General features: G+C 44.2%; 1 protein-coding gene across 1 annotated transcript in view; it reads right to left on the bottom strand.

Moving 5' to 3' along the window:
* Positions 1-6,442, bottom strand: part of MIA2 (MIA SH3 domain ER export factor 2) — a 75,115-nt gene extending 68,673 nt beyond the window's left edge. Inside the window, exons 1-2 of the mRNA XM_014611302.3 lie at positions 6,174-6,442; positions 3,803-3,936 (exon numbers count right to left, since the gene is read on the bottom strand). Of these exons, the coding sequence (XP_014466788.1) occupies positions 3,803-3,936; positions 6,174-6,342 (303 nt within the window). The 5' untranslated portion in view covers positions 6,343-6,442. The remainder of the gene's footprint in view (positions 1-3,802; positions 3,937-6,173) is intronic.
* Between the last annotated feature and the right edge of the window lie 6,160 nt (positions 6,443-12,602).

The following is a 12,602-nucleotide window of genomic DNA, read 5'->3' as shown; positions in this document are numbered from 1 at the left end:
CCACATTTTTATATTTTATAAGAATTCCTTGTTCCACCAAAGCAACAAATAGAAGACATCATAGGTGCATTTCAGCTCAAAACACTGGCACCTGATTGATTACATCATACAGTGCATGTGTAGGACCATCGCGACATCCAGAGCTATGACCAGCACAGATGACTTCTGGATGGATTATCATTTGATATGTTCCATCAGGTCCATTTTTGTTACCCCAAAACAATGTAAACCAAACAAGCAACCAAGCAAGGAGTTCAATATCAAGTGCTTGAAAGACCCTGCTAAAACCAGTGCCTCAGTGAGAACCTTCCCATCCTCCCTGACAATCCTAACACCATTGATCACTGGGAAAGCCTCAAGAAAGGTATCCATGATGTGTATGAAGAATATCTAGGCACAAGCTATCTTCTCTACAAAGAAACATTAGGACTGATTTGATGAGAATGACAGGAAAACTTAAGCTCTCATTGCCAAAAAAGGAGAGCCTTCAAAGCTTGGCAGAATGACATCAAATCCAAACAGAAACAAGATATTCATCGCCACATTAAAGCCAAGATGCGGAGTTAAAAATAGAGCAAAAAACAAGTGGTGGGAAGAGTGATATACAGAGTTTCTTCACCACAATCAAAGCTATCTATGGGCCAAGAACACAAGAAACCATCTCTCTGAGGTCCAAAAATGGCACTATACTCTTTAAAGACAGCTCCACTGTCTGTTGAAAAGTCCTGAGAGCAACACTGATATCTTTATATGGCCTTCATTATCCTGACTAAGGCCTTGGATTCAATTAACAGAGAGGCCCTATGAAAGGTCCTGTTGAGATTTGGATGGCTGCCAAAATTTGTTACTATTATCAGACTTTTTCACAATGACAGGACAGCAACTATCCTAAGCGATGGCTCAGAAACAGTCTCCTTCGCTATTAGAACTGGAGTCAATCTAGGATGTGTGATCGTACCAACACTCTTTGCCAACTACATTGTATTATTCTGCATCTCATTGCTGATAGACTTCCATATGGAGTCAGTATGATTCAAGGATAACTTGAAGGCCAATCTGAAAAAATGTGATGTTAACATCAGTACCCAGGAGACTCAAGCACTGAATTGTCCCCAGTGGCACCATGATGTATGATAAGGCATCAATCATTTTGAGCAAGCCTGCCTTACTATGGAAGGAGAGAGATGAGAGAGAGAGAGATGAGAGAGAAAAAGGGAAACAGCTGTGACTCAGTATCACCGGGATCTACTCCTTCCTTCCAGAACTATTTGCCACAACTGCAGTTAAACATGCAGATCTCAGATTGGCCCCCTCAGTCATTTACAGACTCGCCAATGACTTCTCTATATACTGGAAGATTGTTATCCTCACCTCAAGGAACTGCCACCACTGCAGCCACCATTTGATATTAAGAATGTGAGGTAATTGGAGGGTTTGACATTGGGTGATGTAGAGTTAAGTGTGTTCAATGATGCAAATGACATCACATAAAATGTCACAGAACACATTTGCATTAATGATAAACTATTTTCTACGTTTGAAAGCGGTGTAGTAAGCTTGGACTTGCAACAAGTGGCAAGAAGAATAAGTGGTTGTGTCTAGGAAAAGAAACAACTGTTGAAGTACTGAAGTGCCCAAGTGTTAAAATTACAGAACGAGTAGATTTTTATTTATACCTAGGAAACTTCATCTGTGCTGATAGTCCCATCAAGAACAAGGTTAAAAAGGGATGCATCTTTGTTATAAGTGCAGCACAGAAACTGACAAAATTGAGGACTGATAAAAGCATTATGGTTGTTATCAAAGAGTAAATTAATCAAATCAGTATACTAACAGTATTATTATATGGGCTCAAAGTAGCTGAAGTAAATGAAACAGGTATCAGAAGGCTGCAGGCAGTAGAGAACATTTTAAAGACAGCAGGAATGATTTTCAAAACAAAATAAATGTTAGAAAAAAGGATGTGAAATCAAGGTGTGGGGTTGGCTACATTCAAAAAGATTGTGACGGTGGGAACACTGCAAAAGATAAATAACAAATTGCCAAAGAAAATCATGCAAACATAGCTAAGTTCAGTTCAATTTAGATGCCAAGTAATGACGAGGTCAGTTTGACCTCGAGGCTATCCAGTAACTAGATGGTCAGAGATCATATGCAGAGACATGACCAAACTGTGCTTAATAGAGAAACAAGCCCTAGACATGAGTGGATGGCCATGCTCTACTAACAACTTTTCCTAAGATTTATTGGTTTACACCCCACAGTAGTAGGGCCAGTCACTGTCATACTTTCCATACTTCAACTGCCACTACTGTTTCCCCATAGTGGCAGTCAGTGACAACTGGTGGCTATGATTTGCATGTGCCCCACCTAAGAACCTTTTGCATCTCCCCAGGGAAGCATGCCCCACACTTTGGATAATTCTGCTCTACTTAAAGGGATTTAACAGAAATTGGATTGGAACAAATTCAGGCACATATCCAGGGTGTCTTAAGTCCAATGACTTAAGGTGTGAATACACTTACATTTAGATAAAGCAGCATTAAATTTGGAGCAATTTTAACATATTTGTTTTCAATCCATTTTCTCAGCTCATTCACACACAACAATTAGAACTTAGCTGCTGCCCTGCCCCCACTCCTCGCCGCTCTCCCATTCTTAACTAGTTAGCTGTTCTGGTGACAGTGCCAGGACAAATGCTTGATAACTTCTGTGGGAGTTTTGCTTTAACTTAAAACTATGCTTTAAATGTCCTAAACTAGCTGCTTTCTCTGCAGAACTTTGCCAGGCTAAATAATGCCTTGTTTTAATTATCTTGGATGTGACTACACAAATTCTGATGTAGGAGGCAACCTATCCAGCATAGTGTGTTTGAGGGCACTGCCAGGGATGAGAAGTTTTCCATATAACACATAGTAGACTAACAAGCATAGGTTCAAGCAGGGCTGAAAGGACCATGAGATCATATAGTCCAGCCCCCACTCAAGGCCTTACACTACTTTTTGAACATTAGCTAATTAAGTTTCATCAGCATCTTTGAGAGGCAGATTATTAATCCCCTTTTATATAAAGTGAAAAGTGCATAAAGTCACATTGGGAGTGACTGAGATGAGAACAGAACCCAGATCAGACACTTGATTGGGATGGTGTAGTTGAGGATGATCCTGCCTTGAGTAGCGGCTGGATTATATGACCTCACATGCTCCCTTCAGCCCTACTTTCCTATGCTCTAGGAATTTGTCTATTCCACCTGTCTTTTAATTATATCAGGAGTATCAAACATATGGCCAACAGGCTAGATCCAGCCTGTGGAGCCCTATGATCTGGCCTGTGGGTCTTGGACCAACCTGTGTGGGGCTGGTCTGGTGTGCGGTGGGTGCTTGCATGGAACACAGGAGGTCAGTCCAGGGTACACACTGTGTGGCACCTGCACCAGACACAGACCAGCCCTGAATGCTGGCTGGCTCTGAGGATGATCCAGCATGTTTGGGAACACAGACAGAAATAGTAGGGTATGTTTATATGATGTACTCGGTGTTCTTGGGGGGAGGAGGCAGGGGGACACTCTAGAGCACACCCAACCTACTTGTTACCACTTATACATGCCAAACCAGAAATGAGACAAGGAAGTCTTTCTGTTGCCATGCTGGGGATACAGTTTATATATACCCTAAGTTCATCACAGACAAAGCCTTAGAGCATCAGCGGGAGGGTGATGCTAAATGGGACACATGCCAAAATATTCCAGTTATTATTTGTTTGAGTTAGTTATGGTGAAATTAATTCAAAATAAAATACTTACACTTCCTACCCACAAATCTGTCTGCTTTCTTGAAAGTTTGGAGTACACAATGATCTCTTCTCCAACTTTGAAGTTCAGATACCGGCAGTCAGGTCCGGTGTAGTCTTTATTTGCTTGGACTCTGCTCATTGCAGCTGAATATATGTAAAAAGAGAACAAAATGTAACTATAACAACTCTTAAACAATTCAGCACACTGAAAAGTGGACATGAAAAATACTTAGAAAAACATTAACATTTGTTATTATATGAATAAAATATATTTTATGATGGTATCACTATATGTATTTACTCATATAGAAAGCTTCACAAAACTAAAACATTCATGTAATCCTGTTTCCATAGAAGTCAAAGCCAAAAATCTTACCAGCTGCTCTGCATATGCCAAAACCTATTACTGTATGGATGCCACTGAAGTTAGTAGACCTTCATGCATGTGTGAAGATCTACTTTGCAGAGTACAGCTTGATTGGGACCTGTTTTTACAAATCTTAGCTTGCTTAACAAGGTGGCTAGGCTCTCAGCTAAGAAAGTTAAAAAACCTGGGTATGTTTAACTAGGAGACAGCACGCTGTCCAAGTTTGCTGATGACACTAAGATGTGGGGCAAGGTGGACACACTTGAAGGGAGAGAGAGGCTGTAACTAGATTTAGACAAACTATAAAAGTGGGCAAACGAGAATAGGATGGGGTTCAATGTAGACAAATGCAGGGTGCTGCACCTTGGGAGAAGGAATCCACAGCATACATACAGGCTGGGGAGTTCCCTTCTTGAAAGCACAGAGGTGGAAAGGGATCTTGGAGTCATTATTCTCTCCAAGATGAACATGACCCGCCAATGCCAGACCGCAGCCAGCAAGGCCAGCCATACCGTGTCATACATCCAAAGGTACATCTCAAGCTGGTCCAGAGAGGTGATACTCCCCCTCTATGCGACTTTGGTCAGGCTGCAGTTGGAGTACTGCGTCCAGTACTGGGCGCCACACTTCAAAAGGGATGTGGCCAGCCTGGAGAGGGTTCAGAGGAGGGCCACCAGCTTGGTGAGAGGGCAGCAGGATGGGCCCTATGAGGAGAGACTGAAGGACCTGAACCTGTTCAGCCTCAGCAAGAGGAGGCTGAGGGGGGACCTGGTGGCTGCCTACAAACTCTTCAGGGGAGATCAACAGCAAATAGGTAGAGTCCTTTTCTCCCCAGCACCACCTGGGGTGACAAGGAACAATGGTAATAAGCTGATGGAGAATAGGTTTAGGTTAGAGATCAGAAGGCAATATGTTACGGTCAGGGTGTCCAAAATCTGGAACCAACTTCCCAGGGAAATGGTCCTTGCCCCTACCTTGGGCAAATTCAAAAGGAGGTTGGATGATCACCTGTCTGGGGTCTTGTGAACCCAGCAATCATTCCTGCCTGTGGCAGGGGGTCAGGCTAGATGATCTGTTCAGGTCTCTCCTGACCCTAGCTACTGTGAAACTACGAAACTGGCTCCAGGTTAGATGCGACTAAGATAGATTTCACAATGATAATGACAGAGGTGGCTTTTCTATAAATTATCCATTTTCTATCACTGCCTATTTCTGATGCCGTGGCAAGCCTTAGAATCTCCTGCATAATCCTCTATGCATACTTTCCCCCCAAAATTTTTAAAAGTTTTTCTGCCCTATTTCTAAACCAATTTTGACCTGCAATTCATATCATAGCAGGAATAACAAAGAAGGATACACTGGCAATGTCTGACAAAAAAGACTGAAAAAAAATGAAAAGTGAAAATCAGGTAAAATCACTTATAATGTGAAAATCAGGTAAAAACATTTTGCTGACCAGGGCCATAAGTGTTCTCTAAATATGATTATTGCATAGCTTCCTGTGATCAGAGACCTGGCAAAGAATATCTTAAATTCAAAAGTTTGTCTAACTTTATCCCAGCTACATGGTTGGTCCAATAAACAGTATCCCCCTAAGAAATTCTTGCCACCTGCATAATTTTTATATTTATTCTCCATTTACAGATGTATCTATCGGAATTAAAAAAAAAAATGTTTGTATTCAGAGAAAAATGATTTTGAAAAATTTAAGGCTTCTTAAAGTTGACTATTTGGCCGAAACTCATGGAAAACTCTTAGCTCCAAGCTTTGAGTATAATGGTAATAAGCATATCTGCTAAATTTTGACCTTCAACATATTTGTATAACATATATTTCTCCTTTTTAAAAAAAATACATATAGGTTAACCACTCATAAAACTAATACTTCAACAACAATGCATTAAAGCATTTAGACGTTCCACATTATCTTTCAAATTGCAGTCTTCTACCTTATGATTTGTAATGATTGTACATGGACACAACATTTACTAAGAAACAACAAGTTTATACTTACTTGCACATTCCTGATCGCCACAATTTTTCCACTTTGAAAGTACCTTTTCACTCTGCAGACTCGTTAAAAATGAAATTACCAGCAGAAAAATCATCTTATCTAAAAATTCCATAATGCTAGAAAAGAGTAAATCTAGAACATATTCAAATGATGCAAATTCGATTGACATGCATTTAGCAGATGCATCCACTCTAAATTTATAAGTCTAACAAAACATTGAAAAATAAACCTGTGAATCCATTTTCCCTCTGGTTTCAGTCTCTCCTTAAGCAGAAGTGAGCCAGGTTCCACAATTTGCAGAGTCAGGTATCCTGATCACATACATAGGCTTAATAATTAACTAAGTGTTGATAACTGGACTATAGTATTTTGAATACAGATACACTAACTTCCCACTAAAGTTTGAGGCCTTTTAGAAACCAAAAAGCAGGTGGGTTTTCCTGTACGTAGCCTGAGGAAGATTGGGTAGGGGAAGCTCAGAAGTTCAACAATTCAGTGCATTTGTGAAAATTGTGATTTATTTTCTGGATTGTTGAGGGAGGTATATTAACCATATTTTTCAACAGATTTTGAGCTAGGTTGTTCACAGTCCATCTCAACTCCTTGTATAAATTGATTTGCATACCTCCTGCCAATATTAGTAGTCACTTTTTTATTTTAGGTAACATTTGCAAAAAATCAACTTCAGGCAACCCCTGCTTAACGTGGTTTCAGTTACTGCTATTTTACTATAGCGCTCATTTAGAATTGATACCCGATTCCGCTGAGCGCTCAGCCAGTTTCGCTATAGCGCTCAGTGGCATCGGAGTTTTGGCAGACAGGCGGGCAGGGAGAAGCGGTGGTGGCGGCAGTGGTGGCAGCAGTGAGTGGGAGATGAGTGAGTGGGCGGGCAGGCATGAGGGCCCAGGGCAGGACGGCAGAAGCGTGAGCCCAGGCTGACACATCCTGCCGGAGCAGGCTGGGGGCTGGGGTGGAGACAAGTGGCTGCAAAAGAGGGAAGGAGCGCAGGACCCAAGCTGGTGCCTGGGGCCAGGGCGGGTGGCAGGAACATGGGGCCTGCACTGGTGTGTGGGGCCTGTGCCGGGGCCAGTGGAAGCCTACACCCAGAGAAGGGCATCAGGAGCACTGGTGCCTGGGTTGGAGCGGTTGGGGGTGTGGGGAGAAGTGGCGGCTACAGAGGCAAATAGCATGAGGTCTGCGCCGGTGCCTAGGACCAGGGCTGGCAGAGGCCTGTGCCTAGAGTGAGGTGGCAGAAGAGCTGGGCCCGCATCGGTACCTGGCAGCTGGGGCCTGTGGCCAGAGTGGAGCAGCAGTAATGCCAATGCCCGGGCTGGGAAGTGGGGCCAGAGAGGCCGGCGGGCAGGCAAGGGATGTGGGAAGAGGCGGCTGCAATGAAAAGCAGCAAGGGGGGGCCGGGCATGAATGTGGGACCTGTGCCAGGGGTGGCAGGGGCCCAGAGCGGGGCAGCAGGCACACAGGCCTGGGCTGGAGTGCTGGCAGGTGGGTGGGGGAGTGGGGAGAGGTGGTGGTGGTGGGGCACCAGTAACCAATTAATCTCTATTTACATTAATTTCTATGGGGAAATGGATTTTGCTTAGCGCTCGGTTTTTCTGGAATCAATTAGGAGTGCTAAGCGGGGTTGCCTATAAAGGCTTAACGTGCTAGGGCCCCAGCAACCAGAACATGCAATGGATGTGTCTTTTAGGTTATTTTTATATAATTTTTTGATTATCAGTATCAAAACCAATGCATTTTTCCAGCAGTTCTTCAAAGTCTGCTCTCCCATCAGAAACCAAGCACCTGATCATTACAGATGCTGAATGTTTCCTTAGAAATGATGAACCTGCCCAAATTCCATTGAATTTAATGAAAATTAAGGATGCTTAGCACCTCAGTTAGTCACTTAAGTGGATAAAACATGATCCATCAAACACCTGCCTCCTATATTACATAGTGATGTATTGACATTAAGGTGACTTCCAGATCGAGTTTTAAGGGACAACCCCTATTTGACATCTCAGATCCCATTATCCAGCCAGAAACATTTGATAAAATTCAGAATGTGCTTGTAAAGAGTAATCATCAGGGATCCTGGTTTCCTGTTTCTCATGTAAAAACATGGATTTCCCCTTTCAACTGAGAAAAATGAGGATTTCTCATTTTAACAGACAAACGTGTAGATTCGCCACTTTTGCAGAGCTCTCTGCAGGCAGGCAGAGTTCCAGCCTGCATGGGGCTGGGGGGAACAGAAGAGCAGTCAGGCAGAGGGTGCTAGATGCATGTACATGCACATGGCCACCAGGCAGCCTGGAGAGCAGCTCCCGCCAGTAAATCTGGGGACTGGGGTGGGATTAAGATCCCCATACTGAGGGAGGGAGTTGGGCAGGGCTGGGGCTACTGTCCAGCCAGGCAGTGCCTGTGTGGCCTCAGGGCCCAGGTGGGGAGTTGGGACAGTGCCCCAGGTGGCTCGTCTGAGGGATGAAGGGGTTTGGGGCTGCTCCCTGCCACTGCCCATGTACCTGTGGGGGAGGCAAGGCACATGCCCCCCAGATCTGTGCATAGTGTCAGATGGGGTGGGGTGGGCTGCTTGCTTCTGGCTCAGGCTCCCTGCTCTGCTGCCCTCCCCAGGGGCTTCTGCAGCCCAGCAAGTGGGACCCAGTGTGGCAGGGCAGAGTGGGGCTGAGTGGGGAATCTCCTTGTTGGTGTGAGCCCTGCACTGCCCTGGCAGCAGCAAGCGTGGCAATATGGGGTTGTGCCCCTTGCTGCTGCTGAGCAGGCAAGGGGCAACTCACCAGGGTGGCACAGGGCTCGTAGTGGCAGCAAGGAGCTTCCCTGCCTGGCCTTGCTTGGCCCTGTCATGCCGGTCCCACCTGCTGGGCTGCGGAGGGCCCAGGGAAGGACAGCAGGGCAGGGAGCCCTGAGCCCGCAGCCTCCCTCCCCCCAGGCTTCCACTCTGGCTGTCCTGCCCATGGGAAAGGGGGAGCTGGGCTCTGTGCTCTGCTTCCCACTTGGAATGCAGCAGCCACCACCCCCCAGGCATGTGACACCTAGGGCTCAAGCACTGCTGTAGGAGGCATGGGGCTGTGGACCTGGGTCTCTGGTCCCATAGCCCTAGCAGCTGGGTGCCCACTCCAGCAAGGCTGGGGAGGGCAGGGGGCTGTAGATGGGGCAGGCGAGGGTCATCAGGAGGGCTGGGGGGCTCTGGCTTGTGAGTGAGAGGCCTGGACCTGCATCCTGACTGCGGGGTAGGGGGAGCTCTGATTTTTTCATGATAAAAAACCCAGAATCAAATACCAAAATGTATAGGTATCTAGAATTTATTTTATTATGGTGACTGAGGCACTGGTAGGCTTCCAAATTGCTTTAAAATTGGAAATAGATCAATAAAACATTGAGTTCAATTGATACATATACATACACACATATCATATACATCATACACACACACACACACACACACACACATATATATTGATGGTGTTTCATTTTAATTGCATATTTGGGGGTTATCAGAGATTTTGCATTTTTTAAACAGAGAAAACCAGGATCTCTGGTAACCGTACAAAGACTCAACATACATTTAGTTAGAATAATATGATTTGGTAGTACCATGAATAGAGCAGTGCATCATGGTTCCTCTTAAAAGTAAACCTGTCTCACATTTTTCATATTACTGCCTTATATTGTATTGGACATTTATACATGACGCTATTATATTGCAATGATACAACATGGAGAAATTGTCAGAACAGTCAAAATACCTCTCAAAATCAGTGATAATAAATCTACAATACTTTAAGATTTAGAACAGGATCTGTTTAGCTTCATATAGGTCAGGGGTGGGCAAAATGCGGCCCTGGGGGCTGGACGTAGCCCACCAGGCTGTTTGATCCGGCCCACGGGGCCCCTAAAAAATTTAGAAAATTAATATTTATCTGCCCCTTGCCATGTGGCCCTTGATGGCTTGCCAAAACTCAGTAAATGGCCCTCTGCCCGAAATAATTGCCCGCCCCCGATATAGGTGCTACCAAACAACTATGGATACCTCAACAGGTGCCATACATCTACAAAGAAGCATTAACTACCCACAACCTGGTTCTTACCTTCTTAGGCCTCACTAACTCAGTGTGTTGTATGGCTGGGGGCAGATAGAAGACTAGCTTCCCCAATCCACTGCATCCTGGAACAGATGTTAGGACTGTCTCTTCTAGCATCTTTACAAGTTTTTTTCCCCCCTTCAGGCATGGAAATTGGAATTTGATGGGTAAATAAAGTATGTGAAGATCTGGACTTTATTGATGCTATTGGCCTCCTGAATATATCAATAAACAAAATGCAGCAAACAACCAAGTTTGGTTCAGGGTGGCCAATCTATGCCACAAGTGGTACAGCCAGCCTGTATGTAGCACCACAAATTGTATGCATCACACATACATGCATTCACTGTGCCATGAGTGACTGGTGCCTCCTGAATCTGGGGGGGCACTGCAGAAGCTGTCAATGGCAGCAGCCCGGGGAGGAAGGGGGAAGCACGAGCCCTACCGACAGCATCAGTGTCAGCTGTTGGGGGGGGGGGGGCACCATCCCCATTGGGGGGCACATGCACCCCCTACCAGTTGCCTATGTGTTGTGCTGCTAATTAGTAGTGCAGTAGTTTTTTTTGACAGCAGGAGATCCCGGTGTCAAAAAATACTGTGGCAGAAAAAAGCAGGGCTGTGCATGGGGTAGCAGCATGTACCATCTGAAACCAGAGCCTGGCTGGTCAGAGCCATGCTCTGCCTGCCTGGATTGCTGCTGCTGGAGCCCCAGGAGGCCCCCAGAACTCTAGGTAAGGCTGTTGGCCCCAGCCTCCCCTAGCTCACGTGGGGCAACTTGCTGTGTACTAGAGCGTGCATGCAGGGGTGTTACCCAGGGACAAGCAGCAGCAGCAGAACAGCTATAGGCTGCAGCTATTTGTCCCCAGCGAAATGCTCATTCACGCTCATCTGGACATGCCCTCTGGGTTTATCTTATGTGGTTGTTTGCATGCCTAATAGCGCTAGTATTGTGCATCACCCTGTGGCACTCTTGTTGAGAACCACTGGTTTAAAATGAGGCAGTGACAACTATATTTTCTGAGGTGCTTGATCCTTGTACATGTGATGAGTATGTGCATTCTCAGAGCAAACTGAGCCCCTCAAGACTGGAGTAATTCTGGGGATGTACAGGCACAAATCTAGGCATCCACTAAACCTTAAAATCAAACAGGGAGGTGCCTACACATCTGAGGTGCTGCCAGAGTTAGGTAATAACCAAGCATGAATTTCAAGATTGCCTCACTTCAAGCAAATAAGTCATAGTGGGATCTGACCTGTGTCCCTGCCACATAGCAGAAGTATATATAAGTTTTGAAACAGACACCACAGCAGCAGAATCTACCCATAGCAAAACTTCTTCACATACAGTTTAAAGTTGCATTATCTGCTCTGTCAGGTTGAAGCTGTTAAAATTCTGATTGGAAGTACCTTGAACCTCTCATCTGTATCGTTTTTAGCATGATTTCAATAATTAATCAAATTTATACTACAAATGGAAAAAGTTAAATATCCAAAAGTCCCAGACATGTAATTCTTTTGTAAGCACACTCCCAATTACCTTTGAACTGTACTGAAAGGCAGCAGTTAATGGATTTGTTCATAGCTGACTTCCAAAGGACAAAGTTGAAAACTTTTAATTAGGCATAAAATGTGTCCTACATTTGACTTCCGCTTCTCAAGTTAAAGAACACACAGATTCTCGTAATGATTAAACAAGGAATGTGACTATCAGTGGACAAAAACACTACATTAATGAAAATGCAGGAAATATAAACTAACATTGGTCTATTACAGAAATTTTAAATATGCAAACATGGTAAATATGCTCACAAATGTCAAAACTTGTAACATATACTTCTGCCATGTGATCCACTGAAGCATGTACTTTTGTGGTTTATTTTTCACAAATGGTTAGGCAATATGTTACCCATACCCAACTGGCAATTTGTTTGTTCTGTACACAGTATTATGCTAAAAGCACATTGCAAAAACTGAATAGTTGATATTTTTCATAACTGCCAATTATGTGGACAGATGATTTATTTTTTTATTTTTTTTATACACCTCAAATGTATGCTTGTGATTGAGCGCTATGGGGAAAGTAAGTACGTGACTTACAATAATCAGAAGTATGCACTCGTAAACAACTACACCTTTATCACCAGTGATGATTTATTTGCATGTTTGAAATATGCAGCTCTCTGGACATGCCAGAGTAGTATCTCAGCAGAGTTAGCTCAGTGGTATTTATATGACCTAGATAAACTGAGTTCTTTATCTGTTGTGGACATTTTACATGAGACTGTTAAAAATATGATCGCATCTGTCCCAACCTCCTAAGGAGTTTGCAACA

Source organism: Alligator mississippiensis, chromosome 2 (genome assembly GCF_030867095.1).
Source record: "Alligator mississippiensis isolate rAllMis1 chromosome 2, rAllMis1, whole genome shotgun sequence".
NCBI lineage: Eukaryota > Metazoa > Chordata > Crocodylia > Alligatoridae > Alligator > Alligator mississippiensis.
This window is presented reverse-complemented; position numbering and strand designations above follow the sequence as displayed.